The following is a 14,733-nucleotide window of genomic DNA, read 5'->3' on the forward strand; positions in this document are numbered from 1 at the left end:
CAGTCAGAGCACAAGTAATCGCCGTTGGGGTGACGTTGTTAAAGGCGCCTTTTATGTCTAGAAACGCTACAAGAGAGTATTCCTTATTGCGGAAGCCTCGTTCTGTACTGTACACTAGAGAGTGGAGGGCGGTATCGGTTGACCTACCCTTACGGTACGCATGCTGTGCGTCAGAGAGTAGGCTATGGTCGATGGTTAGTCTGATATGGGTGTCGATTAGCCTTTCCAGGGTCTTCAACAAGAAGGAAGAGAGACTGATCGGGCGGAAGTCCTTTGGGTTGGTGTGGGAGGGCTTGCCGGCTTCGGTATAAAAATTACCTTAACGTCCAGCCACCTTGTTGGAATATGGTTTAGAGCAAGGCAGCCGTTGAAGATGGCTGTCAGCCAGGGAAGGGACATATCTAGTGTCCGTTGTAACTGGGCCGGGAAGAACCCATCTGGGCCAGGTGATTTGCAGGGCTTAAAAGAGTTGACAGCCCACTGAATGCGGCCAGGGTTTGAAATGTTGTCAATACTCTGGTCGTCTAAATTCTCCTCTATGTGGAGGTCCTCCACTACATGGGTGTTCTTAGGGAAGTGGGTGTCTAATAGTAGTTCAAGGGTTTCCTGAATGTTTTCCGTCCAGCTGTCAGCATTGGTTTTAAGATAGCCAATGGTCGCTGGAGCTTTAGCTAGAATTTTTCTGAGTCTGGATGCCTCCGCAGTAGATTCTATACCACTGCAGAAGTTAGCCCAGGCTCTTCGTTTTGATATTCTAATTTGTATTTTATAAATTTGTTGTATTTAGCTTTATTGAAGTAAGTTCTACACTCTCTTTTAAGTTTCGCTAGGGTTGGGTTCCACAATGGGGGTTTGTTCTTTGTTTTGACTGTTCTGCATTACATTGCCCTGGTACCACCCTGCATCTGTGCAATCGGGTGGCGGGCCTGGGTTTTCGTCCAGCACTTTCAAGGCCACTGATGCAAGGGCCCGTCTAACCAGACCCCATTGGTTTCTTGGGATCCTTCCGCCTTCAACGCTCTGGTCGATGACAGCAATGATCTTCCGATCCTTTACCACTTCCGCAAAGGATCTCGACCATGTGCCGCGGTTGGTTACCTTAGCCTTCTTGCTCGCTGGTTGAGCTGACTGCATCAACCTCTCTCGCTTGTTGCTGTGGGTGGTGGTCATAGCGATGTCGAAGTCGAAGGATAATTGCCTTTGCCCAGGCTATGTCCTCTTGGATTTTCAGGTAATCCAATTTCGATGTCTGATCCTCCCGTATCGGATTGGTGGCCAGCCGTTTGAGGATCCTAGAAGCCTTCCTTCTTTCAAGAGGTCCTGCCTGGTTAGGTGGTACCCTTTTAAACTCCTTTGCCCTGGTACTCACCACGAGACCGGCCTTAGCGCTACCCTCAGGTTGGAGTGGCTTGTTAGCCACACATACGCTGGTGGGAGGCTTGGGCTTGTCGCTATGGCGAGTTGGGCTTAGCCGGCTGCGTTGTTCGCTGGCCTTGGCAGGGGTGGACGTCACGTGGACTGGGGTAGTCAGAGCCGTGATCTTGCTCTTTCTTTCGTCGTTGGTTACGACTTCCGACTTTATAAGAGTGTCGGGCTCTTGTCTTGTGCAGTCTTTTAGTTTTATATTTGTTAAATTCTTCATGTTAATTCCCACGAGCTGCGGAGAAAGGACAGGTCTACCCGGGCAGAGATCCGCCGTACCCGGGTAAGGCTGAATTAGAACAGGCGGTCGCCACTTGCCTGAGCTCACCGTTTGAGACTGAGTTGTTTGATGACTCGGGCTCCCAGCCAGATTGACTCTCGGCACGGTACGAGTGACACCTTAGTCCAGCCCGGGGTGAGATGAGTTGTGTGGGTAGGGAAGAGGTAGGTACAGAGCGTGTGGGCAGGGGTGTGTGTGAGCTATTTGTCGGAGGCGGCAGCACAAGCGCGACGTCGGTACTGCTACGGCGCAGATACCCGCTGACTGTCCGGGGCTACTTATTTGCGCTTCGTGTTGGGGGCTTGGTGGTAGCCGGGCCGTGTCCAACTTCCACGCTTATTCGTAGCTACCCTGGAGAACCAGGGCGCTCGCTATCCGCAACCTGCGACCCGTTCGGTAGCCTTCAGCTCGGCGCCCTCAGAGCCATCCCACTAGCTCTTTGGCCGAAAAAAAAGGAACAAGTAAAATCCCGTGGGACTTCGAAAAATTTTCATTTGAATTTTCACTTGTGAAAATGCGGACATCCCATACAATTTACTATATGGAGCGTCACTTGTTCTTCACTTGTGCCGTCTTTCTATACCGTTCGTACTCGAGACATCCTCAACCGCCACCAACCAAAGATTATATTACTGTGGATTCCAGGTAACGACACATCAGACCTAGCAGCAAAAGAAGCTCACAACAAAAGAAGCCCACAGGTTATGGAATGCAACTATAACTTCACAGACACACAGTTATTCATTTAAAATACTTTCAAAAAACAAATGGAATCGATCTGATAAAACGCATCTGACCACTACAAATATGTCAACGAAAAGAAATGATCAATTAAAGAATACACCATCCCATCCGAAGACAACATCAACCGCAGAGATCTCACAAAATTCTTAAGACTACGTTTTGGACACTCAAGATACACCCATGAGCATGTTCTCAATAAACAACCCCCACCCCAGTGCGAGCACTGCGGTACGCGAAACAACGTGCGGCACTTTCTCCTCTCCATAAAGTCACCTGATGCCCTATCCCCAAAATCCACCAATTGGCGCCAGCGCCAATGATTTCATCAAGGCCATACGCTTATATAACAATATCTAAATTTTGTTAATAACTATATATAAATAAACTTTTGCAGAAAATATGTAAATAGCTTAAGGCCCAGTAGCTATAGCTAAATTAAGTGGTTGGTGGCAATTTGCAATTGTCCCAAAACCAGATTGTAAATAAATAAATAAAAATTATTTCCAAGCTTAGGAGGTTATATGTTATAAAACACCGAAGCTATAATTTGTAAATGGAATTGTTGCGCGTCCATGAGTCGGTCAGCTGGCCTCCGTGCCCCGAAATATAAATACACCACCATTAGGGGCGATTTGAGTAATGTTTTGCGGACGCGTCCGCTCCACCCGGGGTCCCAGTCATGAACGCCACTGCACTTGAAATAATACCCCCACTTGTCACATTGCCGCCACTTGAGAGCCAAATTGTTGTAGGGTGTCCGTGTGAGAAATTCAAAACTTTTAGGTTGAGCAATTTAATAAGGGCCGTTCCAGGAATTTCTTTTCCGAAAGGCAAATAGGGCTTCCCACCCGGCCATGCAATTGTTTAATCACACGCACCGAACTAAGCCCTGGGTCGGGGGGATGGCAACCCCGTCACCGGGACGGCTGTTGACCCACTGGAATCGATGGTGGTGATGCAATGTCATCTTGGTCCCGCCGGAGCAGAAGTGCAATGGTCGTGTTGACACGGCGCCTTTGACGGCTGGCAGACATGCTTTATGGCAGGTATGACACCATTCCGGAAAGCAGCCGAAGCGCACTCGGGTTTAATCGAATGGGGCGACTAATTGGGGTCGCCATGCGGGGGGTCGCGACCTCTAATTAGCTCACATGGCGGTACACAAAGTCAAATGTTAATTAATTAAGAGCGGATTTGTCGCCATATCCCCGGAATGTTAGTTGGGGGAGAATGGGATTTCAGCACCTGCCCGATGTCCTCGGCTATGCATACCACTTGGGGCTCGCCTCTTCCGTCCAATAAAAAAATGTTTTCTCAAAAATATCCAAGTCTTCTCAGCAGTATCTCCTCCGGGGCTTATTGCTGTAGCTCTGCGCCTGTTATGCAGCTCTGGTTAAACATTGATAAGCCGCCACTGGAGTTGCAGTCACGATCCGAAAAAACCTTATGTAGACATTAAGTTATTGTTGCCAAATATTGCACTTGAGTGTTTCCAGGCGCCAACATTGTTTACTCGGGGTGGACGATGTTTCCGCGCGTATGCCGGATAATGATAAGGATAACGAAGATAGCGATGCCGGGGAGGGAGGAAGTTGAAGAGTGCTCCTCGCTGTACCAGCTATGCTCCGTGTGCTTCTGCGCGCTCCTTTTGTGTCGAGCGGATTTACTTTCAACCAGGATGGAGAAGTCACGAATCGAAACTCAAACAAAAGCCGGAGGAGACTTAGAAATGATGCAGCAGACTCTCTGTGGCACTGGGACATCAACATGTCGACACAGAAGGAAATCGATATGCACTTTGTGGAAGCTGGGATGTTGGGCGCGATGAAGCTGGGCCGCGGATGTGTTGTCTGTTAAGCGATTTTTAAATCGTTTGGCAACCGCGCTGCCAGCACTCACACTAATCGCATTAGCGAGCAGCAAAATAGTTTTAATACGAATAAATTACACATGATGTATCTATGTTTTAAGTTTTATTATAAATTTCAGCTTTTATTTTCTTTTCACTTTACTTCTCTGCACGAGCTTCTAATTCAAAGTAACGGGGATTCTGTTCGGCAGTATGGCAACTCCACAATAGCAAATAGGTAATTTTTATATTTTTCTTAAATCAATAAAATGTTAAATTCTACCAAACCACTGGCTCGATTTCGATGAATTATACATTAAAATAATAGGGAAATAAATACCAATTAGGGGGTGCATACATATCACAATGAAAATTTGAAACATAAAATATATATTTTTCAATACTTGGCGGCCAAAAGTATTCGATTGGCTCAATTAAGTGTTGTAGGTCGTTGCTTGGCACTTGGCGATATATCGATAAATACCTTTTCGTGGTAAATGTCTTGGCTGAATTTGCTTTCTCGTTGGTCTGGACAGTGTGACCGCGTGGCAAAAGCCATAATTGAAAATACTTGAATTTCTCGAAAACTGTGGGTTTGAATTGCCTGAATTTTATTTAGAAATTAGCTTTAATGATGCCCCTTCGAGTGCGATACCGTGCAAGTTGGCACAACCTCTGTGAGAGCTGTATAAAGTTATAGAAAGTTAGCGTCGAATGATTGTCATGGCTAAGCTGTTTACATTGTGGTTTATGTCTTAGTATCCAATGGTTCCGTTTCTGGATTAAACGGCCTTTTAATAACCTTTTTAACACCCCCAACTGTTAAGCAATTTTTTCAAAATCTGTGGGTTTGTTTTTGATAAAACTTTCACAGAACAGTCCCTAGATTATCCCCTATCTACCCATATACCGTGCATGTTGGCACAACCTCTAGGAGCGGAGCAGTAGGTAATTTCATTTTTGCCCCCCTTTTTTGTATGGGGAAAATCCGAGGTTGCGGTACTGTTAGGCTATTTTATCGAAAACTGTGGGTTTGATTTTGATGAAACTTTCAGACAAGGAGCTTGAATTAACCCTTAATAGCTTGGTTTATCGTGCATATTGGCACAACCTCTGTGAGGGGAGCAGTTAACAAAATTGTGGGGACACGATTTTTCAAATGCATTTTTGAAACATTAATAGACCTCGGATGTGTCTCAAACCTACCTAGATCGATAGATCTTTTCTTTCTTAACAATCTAGCATTTTAGATTTTTCGATTTGGTCCCCAAAAAGCGAGAAAATTTAAAAATAAAAAGAGCCCCCATGTTCCAAATTCCACCGTTCCACTTTCGTTGCTAACAGGCCGACGCTAATTTGACGGACATTGCTAACAGGCCGACGCTAATTTGAAGGACATAATTATTTATTTGTATTTACGCACTTACGTTTCCGTCACTTACGTTGCTGATAGCGATAACAGCGATAAGTCAGTTGAAAAATATCACGATATAAATATTTATTTTTATACGAAAAGTATCGATTTTGATACATTTCTCCCATCCCTAGCGTCGGCTTTTGAATATAATATAAACGACGCGCCGAAAGTAAATGTTATTTGTACCCCGTGCCCCGTGTATTTTTTTTTCGCGTCTAGTAGTCCTTGTGCCCGTCGAACGGAAGTGTCAAACTCACCAGTGCTAGTCGCCCCAGTTGTGCAGTCAGTAGGAGCACAGGCTTCCACATTTCCACACAGGACAGACGTGTTTTCTGCTCTCGCTGCCCGGCAAACACAAACATTTATTGAATATTTTCTACACTTTTTGTTCGGTCGTGTTTTTTTTATTTTCCTAAAGTCACGTTGTGCCATCGGTATTGTTTTCGGTTCGGTTTTCGGGGAACAGTGCCGTTGTTCGTCGGGGGTCTAGTGACCTTGCGCGACCCGCACCATGGACCTGCGCAGCTGGCGTAAGGTCCTTATCCAGTGGGTAAGTAGTAGAGATCCTGGGATCTTCGCAGGTCTTCCCGATGCCATCCACTTACGCGATTTCCCGACACAGGTCATCGAGTGTCGCTTCACCGAACACAACTTCATCACGCTGGAGCAGTCGGACATCGATGCCTTCTTCTCGATCTACGTGCAAAAGGCCCAGGTGGAGGAGGAGAACGCGCTGCCGACCCAGCCCGGGGAGCGTTTCCAGTCCGAAATAGTTTTGCATGTCATGTCTCCTGAAAAACAGGGTTGTCATCCTTCATCATAGGGGATACTATTTTTTCAAAGTCATGGTTGCCCAAATGTCATGAGTCTACATTCCAAGACACCTTTGATATAGGAACTTTCATATAGAAAAAACATAGGCACCTACCAGAGTCGATTGTTAAAGAACTGATTATATGAGAATTTCACTTTGTTGTAAACAGAACAAGTGGAAATAATGGTATTCAAGGACTAATGGTCATTGTATATTATTTCAGTACTGTCAGGGTGTATTACCTCATATCTAGATAAAAAAAAATGTTTTGGATATAGGAACATTCATGGGGAAAAGGAAGGACTTTGTATAGAGCCTAACCGACTTGATATTTAACTTATAGAACTGATTATATGAGCAATTTTTTTTAATTTCAATAAAACTAGTTGAAATATAAGTATTATTCAAGGGCAAATGTTTATTTTATTCCTATTTAGTCAAATATTGAATTGTGATTATAAATACAAGGGAATATAAATTCTTTTTAGATATGTACATATCAAATTCCCCTTTTTAATTTAGTTATTTTCTTATTTTGGGATTTTCAAAGGATTTTCTTTCTTCCATTTTACTTTACTTCACTTTATTGTCAATAAACTAGTTGAAATAGTAGGATTATTCAAGGATTAATGGCCATTTTATACAATTTTAGTGAAACCTTAGATTACTATAGGACATGCAAGGGTATGTACACTTCTCAAGTCCTCTTTTAAGCTAGTTCCCTTGGCGCCTCGAAAAGGTTTTGGGATTTTCCAAGGATTTTCCTCCCCTAACTTGTTGCTTAAAACTAGCCAAATAATGAGACCCATTTTTATTCCAACGCAGATCATTATCCAGAGTTCAGTGCCCACATAGATGGCCGTGGACAACTTGTGACCGCGGACTACGTGTACGTCTAAACACTGCTCCTGCATTACTCGTGCGTGAAGCAGCCCAGCGTGTTCATCCACAGCATCTGCAAGAAGCTGCCTGAGCTAGTGCAGACTTGCATCGCAAACTTCTTCGGCCAGACATTGGAGCAACAGCTGACGCGCCAATTTCTCCGGCAGTCTATGAACAATGTGGCTGTGGTTTACCGCCAGGGCGTCCAGATCAGCCCCAGTCGTCCGAGCTGCAGCACCATGAGTCTCGAGCTAACCATTGACACCACACCGGGCACATCCTCGTCCACATCCGCATCGCCTCAGCCGCCGAGCTGATCATCGCGATCGCCAGCGCCTCCAAATGTCCGCCAACGAAATGCTAGCAGCGCACCCGGGAGCTGCGCGGTGTTCGCGCCCAGCTGGAGGTGGTGTCCTACGAGAAGACCATGCTCGAAGGGCAGCAAGCGGAGGAGGATCTGATTAAAACGCTAAACAAAGGTAAGAATGCCCCATAGATCTTGTGGCTTACATCCCTCTGATAGTAGTTAAATATGATAGTAACATATTTTATCGTTTTTTCCCATTACAGAGAACATGATGGCCAAGAGTCAACTGGCCAAGCTCAAGAACGCCGTCCAGAATGGTGAGAATGCCGACAACGTGCTAAATGAGTTCGATCATGTAGGTAGTAGACCACCAGATGGTCACAGGTACTTGGTGCCATAAACCAATAATAAAACTTTCCTCATTTCAGTTGAAGCGAAGCCTGATGAAGGAAAGCAGCCAAAAGGAGGCCATTATAGCCGATACTAACGATAAGCTACAGGATTTGCGCGCCGAAAAATCCGAGCTTGTCGAGCAGGTATGCTACCTGTCTGATTTTATGGGGGCATTACACAAAAGAACTAAATCCGGCGAATTTTGTGTGAATATCAGCGAAAAACTAGTCACCTTTGGGTCGGAACTGTACACACTTTTGGTATTGAGAGGGAATTTTATTTGTTAAATTAATATTTTTGAATTCATATTTAATGGTTGTTAATTATTTAATTAAATTAAAGCTACTAGGTACATAATTCTAAAATTAATATTGGCGAAAAAGGGCGCTGTTTAGGAAATATAAATTCAAAGTACCTACATAATACCTACCCAAAATTCCATAAATATATATTTATATTTTTTTTGTTTTTCTTCTTGAATAGCTGGAACAGCGCCTGGAGGAATCCAGCCTGAAGCGCGACAAGCAGGAGCTGGATCGTTGTCTACAGGAAGCGCGAGAGGAGTTACACAACCGACGTAAGGTTCTAAATGCGTCCTCGGATTTGCTCAACTGTTCCCTGTCCCCGAACACCACGCCCGAGAATCTGGACAGCTCTGTGGTCGACAAGCAGCTGCGCGAGAAGGAGCACGAGAACGCCGAGCTGAGGAAAGAGCTGCAGAAGCAGAACGCTATCTTGCTGGAGCTAAGCGAGAGTGTGGCTTGCTTCGTCGAGAAGCACAGCATCGAGCCTGACCCTCTGGCCCCATCAGTGTTGTCCAGCATTTCTATGATCAGGTCCTCCTTCTCCGTTTGCTGCTCCTCGAGCATGGTCTTCTCGTAGGACACCACCTCCAGCTGGGCGCGAACACCGTGCAGCTCCCGGGTGCGCTGCTAGCATTTCGTTGGCGGACATTTGGAGGTGCTGGATGAGGGATCTGTGGCGTGCTGCTCGGCGGCTGAGGCGATGCGGATGTGGACGAGGATGTGTCCGGTGTGGTGTCAATGGTCAGTTCGGGACTCATGGTGCTGCAGCTCGGACGACTGGGGCTGATCTGGACGCCCTGGCGGTAAATCACAGCCACATTGTTCATAGACTGGCGGAGAAATTGGCGCGTCAGCTGTTGCTCCAACGTCTGGCCGAAGAAGTTTGCGATGCAGGTCTGCACTAGCTCCGGCAGCTTCTTGCAGATGCTGTGGATAAACACGCTGGGCTAATGCAAATGAGTAATGCAGGTCACAAGTTGGCCACGGCCATCTATGTGGGCACTGAACTCTGGATAATGATCTCGGAGGAAGTTCTGCAGGGGGGGGCGGTGCTCCCCAGGCTGGGCCGGCAGCGCGTTCTCCTCTACCGGCGCCACCTGGGCCTTTTGCACGTAGATCGAGAAGAAGGCATCGATGTCCGACTGCTCCAGTGTGATGAAGTTGTGTTCGGTGAAGCGACACTCGATGACCTACTGGATAAGGACCTTACGCCAGCTGCGCAGGTCCATGGTGCGGGTCGCGCAAGGTCACTAGACCCCCAAGACGAACAACGGCACTGTTCCCCGAAAACCGAAACGAAAACAAGGAAGAACGATATAGTCGAGTACCTCGACTATCAGATACCCGTTACTCAAAGGGAAATGGAGATATGCAAGCAGCAAAGCGAGATTAAAATGCGCCACCTACCGGCGGTAGACAGATTTAAGCGTTACGGGCGTTAGAGTGGGCGTGGAAAATTTATTTTTGGATAAATCGATAGGTATTGACGACACCAATACATTTCAGTTAAAATTTCTTATCTAGCATGCAAATTGTGGGCGTCACAGGTTTTCGCGGTTTGTGGGCGTTTTAGTGGGCGTGGCAAACTTTTTTTTAGGTCAATCGATAGGTATTGTTGAGAACAATACATTTCAGTTAAAATTTTCTATCTAGCATCAAAACTGTAGGAGTTACAGTTTTGGGCGGTTTGTGGGCGTTAGAGTGGGCATGGCAGTCTACTGAAACAAACTTGCGCTGCGTAAGAAGCTCAGGAATCTGTACGCCAAATCTCAATAGCCTAGCTCTCATAGTTTCCGAGATCTCAGCGTTCATCCGGACAGACAGACGGACAGACGGACATGGCTAGATCGACTCGGCTAGTGATCCTGATCAAGAATATATATACTTTATGGGGTCGGAAACGCTTCCTTCTGCCTGTTACATACTTTCCGACGAATCTAGTATACCCTTTTACTCTACGAGTAACGGGTATAACAATACCGATGGCACAACGTGACTTTAGCAAAATAAAAAAAACACGACCGAACAAAAAGTGTAGAAAATATTCACTAAATGTTTGTTTGCCGGGCAGAGAGAGCAGCAAACAGGCCTGTCGTGTGTGGAAATGTGGAAACAATTACTTTCGGCGCGTCGTTTATTTTATATTCAAAAAACAGCAACAAACGGAAATCACAAGCGAGCGGCCACAGCAAGCAAACACAACAGACGCAAAACAACATTGAAAGTTGTAAAGAAGTCTCGTAGGCTGGGATATACTCAGTCCCGCCAGGGTCTCTTTACCGAAAATATTTGTAAAGATATGGGACAAAAAGGTCTAATACGAAAATCGGTTGGCTGGCGTGAGATGTAGAGTGCCAGCCACCGGGGTACGGAGTGAGAGAAACAGTTTATTCGGTGTCTGTAGCAGAGTGAAAAGCGTCACCGGTAACGCGCATTTGGGCCTGGCTCATAGCATTCGCTACGAGAAGGCCGAGATAGAGGGGATCGATTATGGGGACAACTTTTCCCTAGGGCAGAATTTATGGCCTAAAATCTAGGCATTTGTCTGGAAATATTCATATTTATGCGTGGCCAGCTTGATTGGATTTTTTTCCCTACGAGTTGCATTAAAATCAGGCGAGAAATACATTTATTGGGGTATTTTTATTGAATCATTTGTAACTCGAGTTTCTACTTTATTTTGTTTTCCCAGTGTAGTCGGGCGCGAGTTGGCTCAATACAGCCGGCAGTGATAGAAGAAGAATAAATTTTCCTTTTAAAAAAATATTTCCCGAAGTTCCTTTGGAAAGAGGGTGTGGCAGTGCGTAGTTTTTTTTAATATCTGAGAAATATTTTTATTTAATTAATGAGCAACAGGTTTTATAAAGTTGGGTCCACCCCTTTCTCTCGGTGTAGTCAGCTCGGAAATCAAATCAGAAATCAAAGTAGTCAAAGGGAAAAATAACAACATGGCGAAACCGCATCGAGGCCTTCGAGAAATTTCTCATTGCACGGGACTCTCACGCACACACACACGCGTGACTCCGGGTGCTCCGCCGCTGGTCCTGGGCAGGCACACTCTCCTCGAGGTCGTCTAGGTAAACTCCTTCCTGGGTCACTTGGCATCAGCCCGAAGGCAAAAGACTCCTGTTGTCCACATAAATATGCTCTGCTCGCACTTCTGATCCCGTGCGCCGCCTTTGCAAGAGTCCCCTGCTTCTCGCACTTCTGGTCCGGTGCGCCGCGTTTTCCAAAAGTCCAAAAGTGAACTGCTCGCACTTCTGGTCCGGTGCGCCGCGTTTTCCAAAAGAGAGACCTGTTTCTGATCCCGTGCACCGCCTTTGCAAAAATGACTCCTAGCACTTCTGATCCCGTGCACCGCCTTTTCCAAAAGAGAGCTCCTGTTTCTGATCCCGTGCACCGCCTTTGCAAAAATGACTCCTAGCACTTCTGATCCCGTGCACCGCCTTTTCCAAAAGAGAGCTAGTCAAGCTTTGCCGCCGCGTTTTGTTCAAGTTTTCGGCTGCTCTGGGTTTCTTCCACTTGTCGAAGTTTCGGTACTCCTTTTCTCTCGCTCTTCCCTTGGCGAGTGCCAATTTTCGGGGGTTGTTTTCCTCCTCGATCGCATGTCCTCTCTCACTTGCTCCTGTGCGGCGCTGTACTTATCGTGGTGAATATTTCGTTGCTCTCCTGGTGTGTGTGTGTGGCTACTGCTGATGTGAGAACGGAGGGGGAAAAGGTAAACAGAACCTATCGCTTAGGCTGAGCTAAAATAATTATTGTGTATCAATATAATTACAAATCTTATGATTATTGGCTAAGCTTATATATTAAATTCACTGTACAATGTTTTTTTTTACAAAGTTATTCGCGAGGGTTTTGTTTGCTGTTGGCGCTGGCGATGTTGTAGCTGCTAGCTGGCGTTGTTGTTGGCGCTGGTGGCCGATGCTGTTGGCGCCGGCGATGTTGTAGCTGCTAGCTGGCGATGTTGTTGGCGCTGGCGGCCGATGGTGTTGGCGCTGGCGATGTTGGTGGCGCTATTTGTGAGGGGTCAAACGACTCCTCACATTCCCCTCCTACTTCGGGGGGCGTTGAGAAATGTGGGTGGCCGTGGCTTGCGTGTTGTCATGCGCCACAGGTGTGACGGGTTGTCCGACGCCATGTCTGTAGGGGAGAACAAAAGGGTATTAGTGCTTTGTTTTAACGATTACTAACTGGGTTTTTACTTTACTTTGTACGGGCCCTCGTACTTGGGTGCTAGCTTAGCGGCAAAGTTATCCGCTGCCCTGGACAAATGATGCTGTTTTACGAAGACCAGCGATCCTATGGTCGGTCTCCACGCACGTCGCCTGAGATCGTAATGCTTCCGCTGCTCCAACGAAGCTCTCTGAGTGTTCTCCTGTACTACCTTGAAAATGTCCCGTAGCAATTCCGCTTTCGATTCGGGTGAACGTGGCGCTTGGCTTGGTCCTGGAGTCACTTCATCATACAAGGCTCCTGGGAGTCGTGGCTCTCTGCCTTGGACGATGAACGCTGGACTGAATCCGGTTGATTCTGAGATGCTGCTATTAATTGCCAGATTCAGTTCGGGCAGAAGTTCGTCCCACGTCGTCTGCTTGTCCTCGATATACTGGGCGACCATCGTTTTAATGGTGCGATTGGCCCTATCTGTCGGGTTCTGCTGCGGAGTATAAGGTGCTGTATGTTGGATCTCCATTCCCGCCTGCTTGCAGAAGGCTTTGAATGAACGACTCGTAAACTGTGTCCCATTATCGCAGACAAATGTTCGGGGAATACCAAAGTGATTCAAAATCCTCTCCCGAAAGGATTTTTCGAGATGCGCCGAAGTAGCTTTTCTCAAGGGGACCAACTCGTCGAAGAATACGAGCAGCATCGTATTCCTACTCTTGGATCGCGGAAGGGGCCAATAAAATCGGCGCAGACAGTATCGAACGGCTCGTTAATCTGTCTGGTAAACATTTTACCCGCCGGTTTGGTTTGGCTGACTTTGAACCGTTGGCAAGTGTCACACTTGCGGACATACCTGGCAATATCGCGGAAAAGACCTGGCCAGTAATATCTCTGGGCGATGCGGGTGGTTGTCTTTCTGATTCCGAGATGTCCTGCCGTCGGCTGGTCATGGCATTCCGACAGTACTCGCTGTCGGTGTTCCTTGGCTACGCACAGTTTCCAGGGCACGGAGTCTTCGTCGTCAGGTCGGGATCCGATATGCCGATAGAGCTGTTGGTTCTCGTACGCGTAGTCCGGGTAATCTTCAGGCCTGTCCTGAACAAGTTTCAGCATCCGCTGGTACCATGTGCATCCCGGCTTATCCTCCTGGATCATCTGAAGTACTTCCAAAGGCTGTCGAGAAAGTGCATCTGCAACAATGTTCTGGCTCCCGCGTCGATAGGTGACGTCAAACTGGTACTGCTGCAGTTCAAACGCCCAGCGCGCTATGCGGCCGGTGGGATTATCAATCGAGTTGAGCCACTTCAAGGCGAGGTGGTCCGTTATCACCTCAAATCGATAACCTTCCAAGTAGCATCTGAGTTTCCTGATGGCCCATATGATAGCCAGACACTCCTTTTCTGTGGCGGAGTAGTTCTCCTCGGCGGCGATGAGGCGTCTGCTGGCGAATGCGTTCTCGTTGACTCGTTCTTCTCCCTGGATTTTCTGCGTTAAAACTGCTCCTAGGCCGATGTCGCTGGCGTCTGTTTGCAACACGAACTTCTCGTTGAAGTCGGAGCAGGCGAGAACCGGCGCCTCCGTGAGTTTTCTTTTGAGTTCCTCAAACGCATCTTGCTGCTCCTGCTCCCATTGCCATTTCTTTCCTTTCTTGAGTAGCAAAGACATGGGCTGCACTACGCTGGCAAAGTTGGGTACAAATCTCCTGTACCATGACGCAATCCCTAGACATCTCCTCAACTCATTGCATGTGGTGGGCGGACTCAGTCGCCGTACTGCCGAAATCTTGTCGGGATCCGTGTGAATTCCCTCCTCACTGATGACGTGTCCCAAGTACACCAGGCTGCGCTTAAAGAAACTGCATTTCTTCGCGTTGAGACGAAGGTTCGCCTTTCGTAGCCGTCGAAATACTTCTTGTAGATGCTGCTCATGCTCCTCCAGAGTGCGGCCGATGATGATGATGTCATCCAAATACGCAAACGCGTTGGGCTCCATGTCCGGTCCTATGACGCTGTCGAGCGCCCGCTGGAATGTGGCTGGTGCTGAGTGGAGGCCAAACGGCATCACTTTCCAGTGGTACAAGCCCCTCCCGGGGACTGTAAATGCTGTGCACTCGCGGCTGGACTCGGCTACAGGGATTTGCCAATATCCGC

General features: G+C 47.1%; 1 protein-coding gene across 1 annotated transcript; it reads left to right on the plus strand.

Moving 5' to 3' along the window:
* Positions 1-5,770: 5,770 nt before the first annotated feature.
* Positions 5,771-10,469, plus strand: LOC139353647 (protein BCAP-like). The gene is made up of 5 exons (XM_070997991.1): positions 5,771-6,262; positions 6,335-7,887; positions 7,979-8,070; positions 8,144-8,251; positions 8,592-10,469. Exons 2-5 carry the CDS (start codon positions 7,836-7,838, stop codon positions 8,988-8,990), a joined length of 651 nt encoding a protein of 216 aa, XP_070854092.1. The 5' UTR covers positions 5,771-6,262; positions 6,335-7,835; the 3' UTR covers positions 8,991-10,469.
* Positions 10,470-14,733: the final 4,264 nt, after the last annotated feature.

Source organism: Drosophila suzukii, chromosome Y (assembly GCF_043229965.1).
Source record: "Drosophila suzukii chromosome Y, CBGP_Dsuzu_IsoJpt1.0, whole genome shotgun sequence".
In the NCBI taxonomy this organism is placed as follows: domain Eukaryota; kingdom Metazoa; phylum Arthropoda; class Insecta; order Diptera; family Drosophilidae; genus Drosophila; species Drosophila suzukii.